The sequence below is a fragment of the Lepisosteus platostomus genome, chromosome 11, assembly GCF_059453375.1.
Source record: "Lepisosteus platostomus isolate fLepPlt1 chromosome 11, fLepPlt1.hap1, whole genome shotgun sequence".
NCBI classification, from domain to species: domain Eukaryota; kingdom Metazoa; phylum Chordata; class Actinopteri; order Semionotiformes; family Lepisosteidae; genus Lepisosteus; species Lepisosteus platostomus.
In genome coordinates, this window is record NC_142621.1 from 20,500,256 (window position 1) to 20,517,752 (window position 17,497).

Genomic DNA, 17,497 nt, shown 5'->3' on the forward strand with positions numbered 1-17,497 from the left:
TCCGTGACATAAATATGGTAAAAAGTCCAAACCTTAAAATCACTTTAATTTAAGATACAAACGATCGGTTTTCTGCAATATTTTGCTTTTGGTCATATATCAACTCAAACTCGCCCAACCCGCTCTAAAATCTTTTTTTGAACCCGAGTCAACCTGCGCATCACCAGTTGTCATGATTGCGTGGCTACACTGTTTACATTTTAAGTGTGGTTGGACCATTGCACTGATTATTGTTCGTATCGTTTTGTTCTTACTTTGACTTTGAAAGTTCAAGGTGTAATTTAAAGAAGCGGTCGAAGCAGAAGGGTTATAATGGAGCACTTGCTCAAATCTGGGACTCTGAAACACATATATAGCGATGATAGTGACAGCACAAGTGTGAGTAAGATGCAGAATAAAAGTGAAAATGCAAGTGAGGTAATTTGTGAACCATACCAAATTCCAACAGATTGATAAATGTGATGTGCAAGGAAGCAGAAGGTGTGCTTGATGTGATGTCATGTCCAGACATGAGACTTGTCCAGCTTGGATCCAGATATCACTTCTCTGATTGCTCAACAAAAGCAACTCCATTCTTCACATGAACTTTTTAAGTAATAAAAACATTTGCAAAATGTGCAGCATGGGTTGTAAAAATATAAGTACTTTTTTTAATTTAATATTAGTTACTTTTTAGTACATTAATAGGTGATGATTTTTACAAGGTAAGAAGTGGACTTAGGCATAGGTGGTCCACCGCATCTGTGGCTTGGTGTAAGTGGCCCAAAGATCATAGAACTTTGAGAACCACTGGTTTAGATCTTTCAAGACGGTGTTGATTTCTGCTATTTTACTGGAATAAGAGTAAATATATCTGTCACAAATGACCCATAGTTTCATTAGTTTCCAAAGCAAGAGAGGGCTAGGTGAGTGACTTGGTCAAGGGCAAGTTTCATACTTCGTATCCAGAAGGCGCAGAGAAGGCTTCCGATCCATGAGAGGGCTAGGCGAGAGACGTGGTCAAGGGCAAGTTCCGTGGTTCGTACCCTGAAGGGTTTAGAAGGCTAGAAATAGACGGCAAGGTAGGAGCTCCGAAGACCAACCAATACTGGGTGAAGAGCAGAGGGTTTCAGAGGGTTTAAATATTGTGAGTGGAGCAAGGTACGTTGATAGATGGAGTGTCGTGGTTGGTTGATTGACAGGAACAGTGTCATTTAGAAGAAGTGCTCGGGGCTGGAGTGTAATTAGAGTGAGTGCGTTTCCTTATGGGAATCTGGTTGGATGAGGGCGTAACAGTATCATTTCCAAACACAAAAGAGAACTTATGAGCAGAAAGTGACGGATTGGCACTCCAATTCTCTAAGACAAACTCATTCGGCCCGCAATCCATTTTAATCCGGCCTTTTCAATACTTTTCCCAGTCTATTGTATGAGTCTTGTGACAGCAGGAACACCAACTCCCATGAGCCCTTCGCTCTATTCGCATCACGCAACAGTTGAGTATTAACGTCCTCCCCTCCCCTCTGGAGTAAAACTAATTAGATTGGCTATGTTTACACACAGATATCACTGTGACTCTAGTAGTAGAAAAAATGCTATCGTCTTGCTAGTAACACGTAACTGTGGTGAAGGCAAGTTTTCTCGTGGCTGAAGAAATAGCTAAATTAGGGAGACCATTCTGTGAGGGTGATTTTCTAAAGCGGTGCCTGTTAAAAGTCAGTGAAATAGTGTGTTCAGAGACAGAGTCTGCTTTCGCAAACATCAGTCTCACTAGAAATATGATGGCTACTAGAGTGGACAAGATTGCTAAAGATCTACAAGAGCAGCTTTCAGAGAAAGCGACCAAATTTATTGCATATTCACTTGCCGTTCATTGATGTTCAGGATTTTATGCCAAAGAATTAGACTTTCTTGCATCAAAGAAAAGAGTTTGGGTTTCTGGCTTGACAAAGCAACAGTAAGCTAACAGTTTGTGATGCAGACCTATCCTTATTTGTGTTTGTTTTGTTTTATTTATTTCAATTCATTATGTGCAATATAGTTACATTGCCAAAAACTACCTAAAATTTTTTATCTTATTTTTATCTTGAATACATTTTCTTTTACGAAATGCTCACCCATATTCTTAAATAGAGGAATACTGCAGCAATATTTTGTTTGTATAGGCTACATCCACTTGCATATTTGGAAAATGTACAATAAAATTCTAATCAGTATTTATCTCTGCACGTGTGGCCCGCGACACAATTAAATGTTTTTAGTTTGCCCCTCAAAAAAATTAGTTTGACACCCCTGCTCTAGGACAATAGTAAGCAAGCCTCTTTGATTTAGTTATAAAAAAGGTTTTAGTGTAGTGCAGAGAAATTATTAAACTACCTTATCTTAGAAAAAACATCATTTTGTAAAGTTTAGAATCACAATGTAATCAAGAGCTCTGTCTGTAGCAGAAACGTAAATATTGACTAAGACTAAGACATCAGAAACTAAAATTATCCTGAAACTTGGTTCACATCTTACCCCTTCTCTCATCGACAGACTTGTTTTATACTAATTCTCTCTTTCATTTGTAGGTTTCATTTCACACCTCTCCTCACCTCTCTCAACCTCACACCACTTGATTGGCCACTCTGATTCTCCCCTGCTTATGCCTCCTCCTTTCTTCTGGCTTTTGTTTTCCCATGCTATATTATCTTTTCTGACTGCCCTATCTTTCTTACACCCAAAGAAAGCTCCACAGTCAAAACATTGTTTCCTTCCTTCTCTTTTCAGCATGGAATAAACCTATTACTTGTTCCTTTGTAGCCTACACATGCTGACACAGCTACCCACCTGAACTACAAAATGTGAATATGTTTTGTTCCACTGCTATGATCAAGAAGATGAAGGTGAAGATGAAGATTCCCTGGCCCCCCAAAGAGGTGGTTAAATCCATGATCTGGGAAAAGCGTGTCAGTCCCAAACTTTCATCTCCTACGATCAAGTCATAGTTCCAACCACTTTCTTCACACTGGTGAAAGTGGAATTGTCTGTGTAGTGATTCATAGCCGTTCAGGGACGCCAAATATGTAATGTTGCCATAGCCAAAATGTAATGTAGTGGCTCTCTGAAGGTACCAGTTCTGTAGGGTTTGGGCATTTACTGAGACAATTATTAATTGTAGCAGTAAATCACAAAGTTGATTCTTTTGATGGCTTTAGAGTCCAACCATGCGACATAACTCAAACAACGCACACACACAGGTACTAATACACGAGGATACATTTATTAATACATAGAATATGCCTTAAACCTAACAGATCTTATCGAGAGGGTTATCAGAATACAAAAGGTATATATTCAGTCAGTTACCAAGTGTTACACATATCAAGAGGACATACGTTCAGTATATCATTCATTTAGACCGTTTCATAAATGAACTTGGTTATAACTTCTACATTAGATACTCGAAACAAGTACATAACTCTTAGGAATTAAATTGATATCAACTGGTTGGGATAACAATTGAACTCTCGAGCTGTAATGCATTGAAGTTGAATACTCATCCAATCTTTGTGGATTCAGATCTCCTGCGGGCACAAAGAAACAGTTGCAGGCTGTTGCTGTCCAATCCGCGCTCTCTGGCTCGGTGCCAGGCTGTGCTGTGCGGCTTGCGACGGTGCGCTGCAGATGCTCACTGACCAGCTAGTTAGCAAAGTTTGTGCACAGGAGAAAAGATGACTGTGGGTCCCAGCAAGTCAGGAAGAGGACCGGTTCGTTCCTGATGAAGAGCTAGTTCTGAATAGTGATTCAGCTGTCCACAGTTCCGACCTGTCCACGAGGCCTGCTGCTGGTGCTAACCTCGGGTGGATCCTCTGGTTATTCTCTGGCAACCTCCGCTCTCGACTCTTAGAACAAAGGAAAGTTCTGGCACTCGGACACACTGGCCGTTCCGTGGTTGTCCGGGCTGAGTCTCAGGATGGTCAGGAGGCGAGCTGCGAGAATTTCCTGCCCTTGGGAGCCTTCTGCTCCTGGGCCGTCCTGCCCTGGAATTCTCCTTTGAATTCCCTTTAGAACAGTCCACAGAATCCTCTCCAGAATCTTACTGAATCTCTTCTGAATCTCCCGAATCTCTGTGTTGCCTGTTTTTACCTGGAGGAACTTCAGCTCATTGATTGGCTGAAAGTTCCATGGGCATCAGAGTCCCACGTGGGTTACTCGGCCCTACCAGTCCCTGATTGGTTGATCAAGGTGAGATATGAGTCACTTACTCCTGACACTTAGGAATGCAGTCCAGATGTCCAACTGGCACTCCCTAGACAGATAGGCGCCAATGGATGACCATTGATCATGATAGCCAGGCTTAGCTAAGTGCATCCCCCTTTGGGAGCTGTCCTAGGACCTTAAATCACCCTGCAGAATAATTTCTCTGTGGCTGCACCACAGAGATGAACAGAGAAATGAGGCCTAATTTGGGAAGCTCAGAACACTTAATTCTTTCTTATTAATAAGCCTCGCCGCTACATCTGCATCTGCACCCTGAATGCAATTCAACTTTAAAACCAGTTAATGCTTACAGTACGTGTTTGGCCTTTTTTCACACTTGTCAGCCCCCTTACCTGCATAGATTGTGTAATCTCCATCACCTCCTGAAATCTCATCACCTCCATCACAGCTAGAGTATCATTGACACTCCCCTCCAAATTATTATGTTATTTCCTCCAAAGTCTTCTGACTGCCCTGATTTCCATCATAATGAATAATCATCCATATCACCCAATGAGTGTATTACTGGTGCTTACTTACTTAAGGCGGTGGCTCTATAGGTGTGAGACACTTTGGAGTACTTGTCTTCTGTAACACAGGAGATATTGCAGCTTGTACCAATATGCATTGATTTGGAACTGGAATGCATCAAAGGAATGAATAAGGGGATGCTGGTATTCAGGGCCCAGTAAGTTCAGCACAGACTCAGAGTCACTCATGGAACAGGATGTGTCCTCAAAACAGTGTGTGGCCTCTCAGAAAAAATACAATATCTTTGTAGAGACATGAAGACTGATGCTTTCATTCTTTGCATCTCCATCTATATTGTTAAGTTCATTGACAAAGGCATAAGCCTGGCCAACTACATACTGTAAGAGTCATACCCATTGCCACCTTTCAGGTATTAGTAGCTATTGGAATTTTCAATGCCATGGTCAATAAAAATATATAAACATTCCTTAGACTTAGCTTGACATCATTCCACTTTGTGTCAGAGATCTTTGTTTAAATCAAGTATTGTTTCCCATGTGAGCACTGCTCATTTGTTGAGGTTCATTTTCAAGGCATTCGTGCTCTGCGGGTCAGAGATATTTAGCCTTGGAAATACATTTTTCTACAAATTCTATAAACTTTTTCAATCACATTACTGAAATCAATCTAAGTCAAAACTTAAAGGTTTCTCCAAGATGCCGAGAGAGTCCATAAAAACATGAATTCTGCCCAAGGTGTACTCTGTGAAAAAAGAAGGAATCTTGTTTCACAAAACCTCTGTTATTTTCCACTGATCAACAGAATATTCTGAATAATGCTTAGCCGGGCTAAACCAAGTTCCCCCGTTGTTGACCTTGTAGCCGTACCCCAAGAAGACAAACTATGCACAGACTGTTTTTAAAGACCAAAGGCAGCAAGACGCTACTTTGGCACAGATGCTTGAAGCCAACGGTTAGGCAGTGCCAGGCAAAAGCTCTCTCTCCTCTGTCTGCATCAGGACCCTCCCAGCACATAGCAGTGCAAGCTGCCACAGACTAATCCATCCCATCTCCGTCTTGCCATCGCGAAGATCATCTCATCAGGGATGCATGGACAAAATAGATTTTGGAATATAAACTTCCTAATTCACATCCTTGAGAGTAAAATGATTATTCCAAATGCATGTTCGATGTTTACTTCATAGTAGTAAATGCATATTTACTTGTATCAGAGAATAAATGTCATTTAATTATATGAGAGTGATAGAATTTACAGTACAAACTAGAATGTTATAGTCAATGTGTTTTTTAACTCTTTAAATGTATTAACTCTTTGTAATACAAGAGTGAATGACTAGTTTTTTGTATTACAGCAGTTCATTTCACAGATATATTCTATTACGTTTGTTGTCTTTATGCATGATTTGGGTTTTGTATCAATAAATTGTACCTCTGCTTTTGATTCAATTCAGATCAGGAGAAGAGTTCTTCATTTCTCAACAAGTTATAACAGTTCTTCCCCATCACATGGAATTCCACTTACTGTGAACGCTAAAGACTCAATCAGTCCAGCTATATCTAATTCTGCCATAGTTTTCAATTATCAGGTGCTTTCTTCACTGAGCCAGCTCACACAGCATCATGGGATCTCCCCTAATTTAAGAATTAACACCAAAGAGATATTAGGAGAACAAGGCACTCAAAACAATGAGGTGTTTTAGTGATTTATTGTTTTCCAGGATTTTTCCAAAGACATTTGTGTCTAAAACCCTTTTTTTTGAGAAATGACTACCTGGCCAAGTTAAGGAAGCAGAAGTGACATTAAGAAGCAGAAGGAATTAAAGGGTGGGCACAGGACCATTGTGTTGTCAGGAGGTTAATGGATATCATAGGCAGTGAGGTTGAATTTCCCAATAATAAAGATAGTGGTTATTGATGGCAGATGCAGACGGTCACGAAATTCCACCTTCAGATTGTGAGGACCCTCCACCACAAACATATCTTTCTTCACTCTCACTTTTAACTAAAGAGAGAAAGAAAAAAAGGAATCAGTCAGCAGCTCATTACGAAGGAAATTATTTGCTTATAAATAAATAAAGTGATAAATAGTTGAAGGCCAAATAACTAAAACTTGAAATGTACAGAAATAAAATAAGGAATTCTAAACTGTATACAGAAATAAAAGTGAACAGATAATCTGAACTTTAGTTCTAAGTTAAACAGCGCTCTCTCAGTATTTAAAATTATATGTATGATTTTATAGTAGATTACGGTGCCTGCTGGAATGAAACATCGGTACGACGTTGAACCCAGATCTATTAACAATGTGCCTATTGCATTACATTTTCTGATGAGGGTAAAGATAATTTATCAGTTCCCAACTAAACTCCTTGCAGTGAAATGTTGCAAAATTTATTATTTTAGTACTTGTATTCGTATTCTAAGTGGTGTCATTTTCAAAATCCTTTTGTTTATGTTCACTGTGTGAATATAAATATAAATGCAGTAAAAAGCAGTGCCTTTTCAATACATCATATGATGTTTCATTCCATGTATTTTTCCATACAATTTGCAAAACCTGTGCATTCTTTTTACATCACAGCAAGCACCTTTTGTGTTATTTTGCTTCACTTCTGCTTTTGTCGTGAGATACCACGACTAGACTAGAAATTGTGCCGCAACAGACCTGTCTAAGGTTAATCCAGCCTCATGCCAACAGGCCAACATGCAATTTAAGGAGTTGTATTTGAAATATAAAGGATATCCCATGCAAGGCAGCATGGTGGTGTAGTGGTTATCATTTCTGCCTCACAGTGCTGGGGCCCTGGGTTTCTTCCCAGAGTCCCACTAGTAGGGTTCAAGGAAAATTGGCCCTGTTGTGAGTATAGGTCTGTGTTTGTTTCAGTGTGTTCCCTGTGATGGACTTGCATCCCATCCAAGGTGTATTCTGTCTCGCACCCATTGCTTGCCATAATAGGCTCAAGCTCATTGCGACCCTGAATTGGATGAAGTGGTTAGAAAATGGGTGAATGGATATCTCATGCCTTAATTAAAATGCATGTGTAATAGAAGAATCCATTTGCATAACTCAACAACGTATTTTTTTTTACTTTGTAACACAAATTGCAATGGAAACTTAAAACTCACTGAACTCAACAGGTGCAGCTGTACAGTATGTATACTGATGGAAATAGAAACACAACATTTTCTGGAATGAGAATACTAGTTATAGCTTACTGTATGTACTTTCACAAAAAGGACTCAATTTGTTTTAAGCCCTCTGACCAGCAATACAGCTTGTGCAGTGAGGCATTGCAACTTGCCAGTCACACGAAAGCTCGATAGGTGCACTTTTACCCAACAAGGTGTAACAATGCCTGATCAAGACATCTTTAAAAAGGTTTTAATTCAAAGCTTACTGTAGGTCACTGCAAGAAAAAGGCCACACTTAGTCAGTTTTCTGTGCATTCCATAATGCCTCGAATGTCACCAGAAACAAGGGAAAGGGCCATTGGCATGCTGCAAGCAGGCATGTCAGGTGCCGGCGTTGCCAGCCACTATGGAGTAAGCCGCCCCAATGTATCCCAACTGCAGAGAAGGTGTCAACTTAGAGCAAGGCCAGAGGCACTTTTCTCACACCTCCTAGATGTCACACACGACTGGTTTGGGCCAGACAGAGGCTGCCATGAACTCATCAGCAATGGCATCAGGTCCTCTTCATGGATGAGTCACTCTTTAGCCTGTTCCACACAGACAGTAGGGCCAGAGTGTGGAAGAGGGGAATTGCTGCGTTTCTTTTTTCCATGAGTATATATATGGATAATGCCTTTTCTATATGAAGACCCCTACTTTCAAAGAAATCGGAGAAAAAGTGCAATAAATCTTTCAATGTATATTTAATGTTGGCTCTAAACAGCCTAAACTGAACTATATTGTATTTTTTAGGTGGATTCAGATTCCACTGATGGAAGTAAATTCCATACTAATTGCTATTCTGGTACTTGAAGAAAGTATTTATTGTAGCCCACATTGCAATATTCCTTTCTTCACCTTTCTAATTTCCTTTTTTAACTATGCTTTGTTGTAACCTTTTCTTTGAGTGGGTTCTTTAAGTCTCTGCTTGTTAAATTATATTAAGACAAGAAAAGGTTTAATTTAAAAAATCATAAACCATAAATCAGAAAATTCTGGACACATTTACTCAGACCCTACAAAAACATCTCCATTGCACGTAGATGAAGTATACCAAATAATATTCTTTTAGAAACAGATATAAACTAAACCTTTGAATTTGCACTACTGCACAACTAATATATGCATTAATTGTGCTTAATAAACATTTTAGAATCTCGTGTTACAATACACTAAATTTAAGAAGGTTATTTTTTTTCAGGCAACCTACATACTTATAGCACATTTGCTCGGGTAGGATGGCCACATCTGGGCCTGTCACCACCTGTCTATAGAGACAGGGTGATATCAAAGCGGGCTTGCCTGGGTTAGAGGAGAGAGGAGGGAAACACCTCAAACATGGGCTTCACTGACTTCAGTGAGATAAAGAGAGACACTGGTGATAAGAGAACCTGACTTATAGTATCTCTATCTCTTACCGCTGTGACAGTTCCTTTCTTGAAAGGGAAGGCCTTTTCAATCTGCTCTGCTTGCCAGCTCCCCTTGGACATTGAATTGACGACAATTACACCACCATCGTCTTGGAAACGGGGATTGAAGTGCAGTGCAATGTTCTCTGAATCACTCCCCAGGTTAACACTGAATCTGAGGATAAAATTAGTGCAGATCAATAACATTGTATCTGTCAGTATATTACTCCCTATTCCCAATTCCTAAGATACGTCTTCACTTTCCCTCCTCTTTCACTATAGCTCTGCCTTTGAGCCTCTTCAGTATTCAATAACTGATGATCTCTAGGTGTGAAAAACTGTTAATATCTTACTGAAATTTAGTAACAATCCTTAAGCTGCCATTTAATATTGCTCGGCAGGACTGGGGAAATCACTGAGTTTTATACCCAGAACTGAAAGAAACAGGATGGCAAGAATTTTAATAGAAAGTTACTAATGTGAGTTTCAGGCTGCATTTTAACTTTTATTATGATTATTAAGGGTACAGCAGTGATCTAATCTAATTCTCTCAGTGCAGGATTGGTGTCATTATACACTATTTAATATAAAATAGAATCAGCAGTTACTTAATGTTATATCCACCCATTTTTGTATTCACTAATTTTAAAAAAGTGTGTTTTCAGGCAAGCACCTTCACTAGTTGAGACACTTGAGAGTTGCTTTCAGGATATTCTTAAAAAGGAACTAAAGGTGTTTTATGAATGTGTGCAATCTGCACGCTGTTGTGAAGTATCAGAGATATCCCTTTCTCCCTCAGAGCTCTAGGTACTTAATTAAACAAACATGAATCAGTAACATACGTGTCAGCATCTGGAGGTATCTTCCCCTCAATTCTGATGACGGTGCCTTCTTTAACGACTGCATTTGTCACCGAAAACACCTGTCGAGATATCACACACAGCAAGTGGTCTACATCAAGATTTTAAGTCTGTGTAATTATTCATCCTTCTAATGCACATTTGTATATACAGTATGAAGAATGAGCTTTAAACATAGGCAATTTTTGCATGAAAAGTAATGATGGAATTATTGTTTTCAGTTTATTCATTTTCACTTCATCTATTTTCCTTTTGTTTGTAATACCGAAACTTTTTTGTGACTTGGGCTTCAAGGCTGCCCTAATTGTATAATTAATCTTATAAAATGTAAAGTATCCTAAAGGGTTATGTTCAAATTTTTACCCCAAATGAGACCCTGTGTTTTTTTAACCAGATATACAAGATAGAAAATCAAATATTTTTTAAATTAGACATAAACTTATCTAGCTATTCTGTTATCCCCCAGCATTATAAAATGTGTACAAGACAAATTGATTCCTTTGAAGAAGAACATAATAAAAGAAGCAAATGAGAGGAGATCATTCAGCCTATCTTGGTCACTTAGTAAATTAATTACTTAACTGAACTAAAACTTCATCTAACTATTTCTTAAACTTGCCCAGAGTTTTGGTCTCAACAATTGCATTGGGAATCCTATTCCAGACAATCATAACTCTCAGTGTAAAGAAGAACAGTGAAGCATACACAGCTATCTAAATGATTTTGTCTCTCAGTAACTTTTATTTTTCACTACTATTTTTGCATCATCTACAAATTTACCTGGTTTACTAATTTAATCTACATAATTATAGATCATTGCACACCTATACCCAAACTGAAGTTGAACCCCAGAAGTTGAATCCAGGCTAGCTGCATGTTTCTGCAATAACAGAAATATTTTCATGCCCATGTGAGGAAATGGTCACAGCTGAATCAGTAAATCAGCACAGAGTTACTGCCCTTTTTTAAACTCTTTGAAATATTGGAATAACACAAGCACTTTTTCTCTACATGATGAAATATTAGTAGAAGAATATATATGTATAAAATATATATAATTGTATATAAATATATATAAATTTTAACTATACACAGTGACTACAATGTTGAAGTAACCATTAAATGTCATGTTCAGACACATTTGTGAAATTCTGTATTTTAAAGAACCCTGGTTTTATTTAGCAGGGACACATATATTTGAACGCCAATCTCAAAGAGTTTTACAGTATTAGGGATTGATCAGGCAGTAAAGAACTGTCGTTTATTATTAAACAGATGTACTATAAAAATTTTAAATATTGCTCATCTTACCGACATTTTGCTGTAATGGATTAAAAAGGCGACTAAGCAGGAATCCTCTAGTGGAGAAAGAGAGATTTGGTGATTATTCATATAACAATAATAAGGCGAAACATACAGGATTTACAGACGCTTATTTGTGCAAATTAAAAAGTCTATCTTTACTGTGGTAAATCAAGTTAACATTGCATTAACTCAGGAAGCCAGAAATAAAAATAAATTGTATTTTATGTAGCCCTTTAAAAGTGGATTCTCAAAGAGCTTTAGAGAATGACAACAACAAAAAAAACAACATTGTTAGAAATAGGGGGTTACGAAAATAGTGATATCAATATTCATAAGCCCCAACTTGTAAGTGATTTCTCCAGAATATACCCGAGTGGTTAGTATAAGTAGAGGCAGGAGAATTCTTGGTTCTCTGGCACATCTTTGGTGAAAAGAGTAATACATTGGGCACACTTAGTTAAACAGATGTTCATTAACAATATCAATACAAGCACTACACTACACACTACATCAACAGATAACAAACACGGTACTATATTTATACTGTAGTACATGCAGACAAGGCATTACAGAGGCCTAACATCATAATCACCTAGAAAACCCCAGACTGCTACTGAGTATTAAACTCTTAAATAATACCCACAGAGGCCAAAATAAATGATAAGCTGCCTTCTAAATAATAATAATGGACACTCCACTCAAAACACTTCACAGACCAATGGGAAATTTGACCAAGATGCCAGTGTCATGCTCGTAAACCCCTCCTCTTAAGGACGCTCCATCCCTTCCTTGTATTGTACTGATCTCCTACACCTGCCTCCGGTTCTAACCCACCGTGCTATATAAGCCAGAGTTCCTGCCAACCTAGGTTCAGCTTTGGAATATGGATGCCCGGAAGCCCGCCTATCAGCGAGTCCAGGAGCGACTCTACGGCACAGTCTTCATCATGGCGTCCTGACCTTCTGGATTAGGGAACGTGTGGTCCCGTGACCCCCCTTTTATTTCCCCGACCCTGCGCCGGATCCCGCTCAGGCTTTTAACTCTGTTTGTCTGTGTCTGGATGGATTTCCCAATTATGGACATTGGAACATTCATGGAATTCGCTTTGACTCCCTTGGACTGTTTGCCTCAGACACACAAACAACCCCCTATTGTTCCAAATCAGACTCCAGCCTTTTCCAATTCCTGCAAACGCTGTTGCATTAACTAATTAACCAATCAGACCTTTCCTTCATCACCGCACCCACTACATCCCAGAATGCTTAAGCCCTCAACACCTTCACCTCAACGCTCAGTATTGGTTTTTCACCAAGTGGAGCTCCTCATCTCTGTTCCGAGATTAATTGGCTTCTGAACCTCTGGCTTCCTGACCAGCGCACCTGTCTTTGACCACGACTCTTGAACTGCGATTCGGATTTTTGTTTCTAACTCCCCTTGCTTTCTTGAGATCTATTAGTCACCACATAGGGTCCTATTATTCATCTGGTTAAGTGCCATAACGGTACTGGCCAGTGTGATATGGCAAGAGCATATATAATAAATATACTGAGCAGGTTGCACACTATAAAAACAGTTAAACCGTTAACTTATTAACAGTTAAATAAGTTTCTTATTTTGTACATTTTTTTGCTTCTGAATTTTCATAAAGAGTTAAGAAATGGTTTTGTAATACAGTAAGTACATGTCTATCTGCAAGAGAGAAATGCTCTCACAGTCCTACCATCATTTAGCCTTATTGAGTAACCAGTTCCTCCAAGGGACAGATGTCCTGGGGCGGGCAATTGACATCCCACTGGCCATTTAAACCAGTTTTCAGACAATAAAGCCTGGATGACCAGAGAAAACACAACATGTGGCCACTGTAATTTAAGACAGATAGAGTCTGGGTGGTACTATGTGCTGCTATTTGGTAACTATCATTACCAAATAGACAATGGAGAGATATTACCAAAATGTTGGATCCAGGATGAGTAAAATGTTAGGTTTATTTAAACATATGGTGACGTGGAGTGACGAAAAGCTTTGTTGAAAAGAAATTCTAAGGTTAACCCTGAACCAGAATCACAATTAGTGTTAAAGAAAGGTTTTGTCATGCTTTTGCATTAACAAGAATCCTCATATAGGATAAATATTTTTCAGCTTTTACTACTCATCAGACACTATTTACTGTAGTAGGCACTCAATAACTTGCTAAAAGATGTGCTACTTATATTTGATTTTCCTCTAGAAAAATGACTATGATAGGGCATCACATGTTGCAGGCAGCTGGCCAGTACTGTAAGGTCCTTTAGAAGAAGATAAATCAAGAATTGTGTTTGGCTTAGCAGGTAAACCGTTTCATGCTCAGATTAAGGAAGGAGATGGTCTGCTAAAAAGCATTAATTTCCAGAACTCTTGAAGTCAGTATGATGGCAGTTGAGGACTGTCAATACTTCTTTGGGCAAGCCATACACAACTACTGTAAAAGAAAGTTTGGAAGGATTTCAAACTATAAGCTGTCACACTCTTCACTAAACTCTTCAAGAATAGCATTGAATTTGATCATTGCGAGAATGTCACTATTCTGTCTTCTATCTTTTAGTCTCTCTTTTCACTTCAGTATAATGATCCTCTTCATCACAATGTTAAAAAATATTGAGATAAAAAAGAAAAAAACTGACAATGAATTAAAGTTGTGAAAATGAAAGCCTGTTTATTTAAGACTTCTGCAATTTCAAGGGGTAACAGTCACTATAGCACATGCTTTTGACTGTATCCCATCTGGTGCACTTTACAACAGTCTACAGAAAGATATGAAAATGTGGGCAATTCAATACAAGACCCATGCAAATTACTATCAGTGTAATTTTTCAGAACATAGCAGGTATTACAGTACAGGTAAATAAAAGTAACTCACTATCTTAATATTAAGAATTAATACAGCATTCTTTCTACAATATATTGCTGCCAAAGGTGTTTCTGCCAAAGTATTAGCTCATGAATTCTGTTGTGAATACTTTTGCAATCAGTATACAGTATGTTAGTTTTGGATATTTTTTTGCAGTTTTTGCTGACATATTCTCTTATATAAAACATAATCACTTTTAAAAAAGTAGTATACAGTAGATGCAATGTTCATGCAAAGTACCATCATCATCATTTTTATCACTTTATTAAAATGTAGATACTATGGGTAAATAAAAGTAAATCACTACTATGAATATAACTAAAATAATTAGCTTTTACATACAGTAGCAACTAGCAATTTACTATGGAATACAGGTCTCTGCATCATGTTTAATTCACAGTACACCTGTCTCCTTTGTTGGATTGCTGTATTATACAATATCTCGATATGATGTACCATGAAAGGCACCAAATCAAATAAATATTATTATGTTTACCTCAATGAACCAGGACACTTAAACTGTCAGATGCTTATTGTTAAGAACTTCTGCAATATATGGAATTTTCTGGTGTCACATAATAATATAACCAGAATTATGATTTGTTTATATAGTCATTTTAAATAATGTCTAATCTCTTTATTTTATTTTAAAAAGATCACCATCAAAATATAATAATATAATACACTTGAAGACTTGAATATAGTTTAATCATTCTGTCTTTCCTTACATCGTCAAACCAAAACCCAGCAGGACACCAGGCAGGAAGTCTAACAACCAAGTCCCCCCAGTGAAAAGGCAGCAGTCACCTCAAGGATCAGGCCCCCACACGAGTCAATTGCAATTGAGAGGTTACTTGCTATAATTAACATTAATGCTTTTACCTATGAGAAGAATCACTCACAGTTCTGAGCTCCTGAAAGCTTCTTCCAAATGTGGTTCCAGGTCCCTCAAGTGGTTGTTCAGGTACTTCTGTTTCTACATTATTTATACAGTGCTGGAACTCTGGATCCCAATACTTTTTCTACCTTTTTTGGTAACATCTGTGATTATTGGCTGAACTTTGTGTTTCCAGCCCCACCCAATTTCTTCATGCCACAACCTCTCCTGTCATCCCTTAATTTCTCTTGTAAAGCAGTTGTGACTAATATATTATTTAATTACAAGGGGAACTGGTTAACAGTACATTATCTTAATGTAGTTCAGGTGGGTAGCACCTGCGTCAGCATGCGAAGGCTGCAAAGGGACATGCTGAACATTCCATGTAGAAAAGAGAAGAAGAAAACACAACGTTTCGGTTGTGGAGCCTTCTTCGAGTGTGTACATCATCTTAATGTACAACTTCTGATGGGCAGAATGAAAGAACATACGAAATGATACAAATGGGAGACGGAAATTCATTCCATCTATCCATTTGGTAGATAACTGATCTCATCCCGCTGTTTTTTGAAGGAATCCAGAATACCAGTTTCAACAACATGGCTTAATAGCTTATTCCATCCTCCCATAAATTCTAGGATAAAGAAGTGTCTCCTGTTTTTAGTTATAAATATACTTCCCTCTAGAAATCTGTTGGGTTGACTATGTCAATGCCTTTGAGGATTTTGAATATTTGTATCAAACAGCACTGTAATTTTGCCTGTTCAAGACAAAAAACATTCATTTACTTCAGCCTGTCAGTGTAGGATTTTCCCTTAAACTGTTTAGTTAACTGGTTTTCTCCTCTGGACTCATTCCAGAGCAGCAATAAAATTTCTATAATACAGTGACCAATAGTCTACAGAATTTTCTGTGAGGCCATTGAAGTGTGTTATACAATTGTACCATGCCATTCTTGATATCAATTCTGTGCTTTCAATTACAATATACTGTATATCTTAACATATCATTTACTTTCCCATATTGTCTGAAATATGTAAGTAACTTGTCACCATACCGTAAATATCTCAGTTTTTGAATAGGTAGCCTCTTCTCAGTGCTTCCCATTGTCACGCCCTCTGCAGCCAGAGGGCGCTCCTTCTCTGTCCTGTCCCTAGTTTCCGGTCTGCTGTCCTTCCTGTCCCTCTCTTTCCCTTGGGCTATATATTTCCGGGTCTTGCACTCTGTCCTCGCTCAGCATTGACGTTCGGATGTCCTGAGACCCGCCTAGCACCAGGGCGCCCCACGTCCGCTCCCTGAGGGCATAGGTTTCTATACGGCATTCTTGAACTCTTTGCACTTTGACTTTTTCCCGTCTCGCCGCTACCCATATGGGTCTTTTTCCGCTCTCCTGCTCCCCACGGTTAGTCCCTTTGGACGTCCGTGACACCCATTGTGTATTTATAGTTTACATTTTACCAACTTAATGCAAAAACCTGCACATTAAAAGTAATCTACCAGCTGTTTGCCCAGTCTTGAATTTTCTCTAAGTCTATTTGATTTCCATTTGCTACTTCTACAGTGTTTGCTCATCATCCTAATATGATATTAACTGAAAACTTTAACAGTTTAACTCTGGACCTTTGATCATTCATATAAATTAAAAAGTTCAGTTTTCCTTGTATGGATCCCTAATACTGATTGTGGTACACCACTAATTACTTCACACCAATCAGTATTCACTCCTTATGTGCAATCTCTACTTTCCTTAACTCTATGTACAGTAAGCTAATGTACAGGTAATTTAAATCCTGTTACATCTTCTGAAATCTGGTATTATGAAAATACAGTATACAAAGCACTTCTACTTTTGCAATAAGCTGGCAAAGATCATTGTTTGACATTATTTGGTGGCAAGGGTATAATACTTATAATTATTGGGTACATTTCTTGAGAGGTTCTTAGTACAGTATTAATAATAGTGTGTCATAAATAATACTTGAATACTACAATTCTCAAGAGTAGGTCTTGCAGAATAGATGTCTAAAGAGAAAACTGAGACAAACTCTGAAAAAATAAAAATTGACCACAGCCTGGAGGGGGAGAGTGTCACAGACCAGGGAAAGCAGGAGTCCCAGAGACATGTGCCAGCATGACAGAAATAAACACAGACCAGTCTGGCTGAGTTGTATTCAAACAGGCCAAAGATACTTTCTACCCCTGATTCATCGGCAGGATTCCTGCCCTCGCATGGATACTCTCACGCATTAAATTTATAATACTGTGACAAGATGAGA

At 38.4% G+C, this 17,497-nt stretch overlaps 1 protein-coding gene across 2 annotated transcripts; it reads right to left on the reverse strand.

The window, feature by feature from the left end:
- Positions 1 to 6,402: 6,402 nt before the first annotated feature.
- Positions 6,403 to 15,381, reverse strand: LOC148652158 (galectin-1-like). Of its 2 annotated transcripts, none has more exons than XM_088598825.1 (5): positions 15,227 to 15,381; positions 11,464 to 11,510; positions 10,135 to 10,214; positions 9,302 to 9,467; positions 6,403 to 6,714 (listed from the first exon to the last, which is right to left on the reverse strand). In XM_088598825.1, the coding sequence occupies exons 2-5, from the start codon at positions 11,467 to 11,469 to the stop codon at positions 6,568 to 6,570; spliced, it is 399 nt and encodes a 132-aa protein (XP_088454951.1). In that variant the 5' UTR covers positions 11,470 to 11,510; positions 15,227 to 15,381; the 3' UTR covers positions 6,403 to 6,567. The 2 variants fall into 2 exon arrangements, with proteins under 2 accessions (XP_088454951.1, XP_088454952.1); XM_088598826.1 differs by having other exon boundaries at positions 11,464 to 11,508; positions 15,247 to 15,312.
- Positions 15,382 to 17,497: the final 2,116 nt, after the last annotated feature.

Bases quoted from the DNA above. Each gene is read 5' to 3' on its own strand.
- LOC148652158 (XM_088598825.1), bottom strand. The intron at 9,468-10,134 runs GTATGTTACTGA...TTTTATCCTCAG, and splicing joins ATACCTCCAGATGCTGACAC to ATTCAGTGTTAACCTGGGGA. The intron at 6,715-9,301 runs GTAAGAGATAGA...TTCTCTCTTTAG, and splicing joins AGAAAGGAACTGTCACAGCG to TTAAAAGTGAGAGTGAAGAA.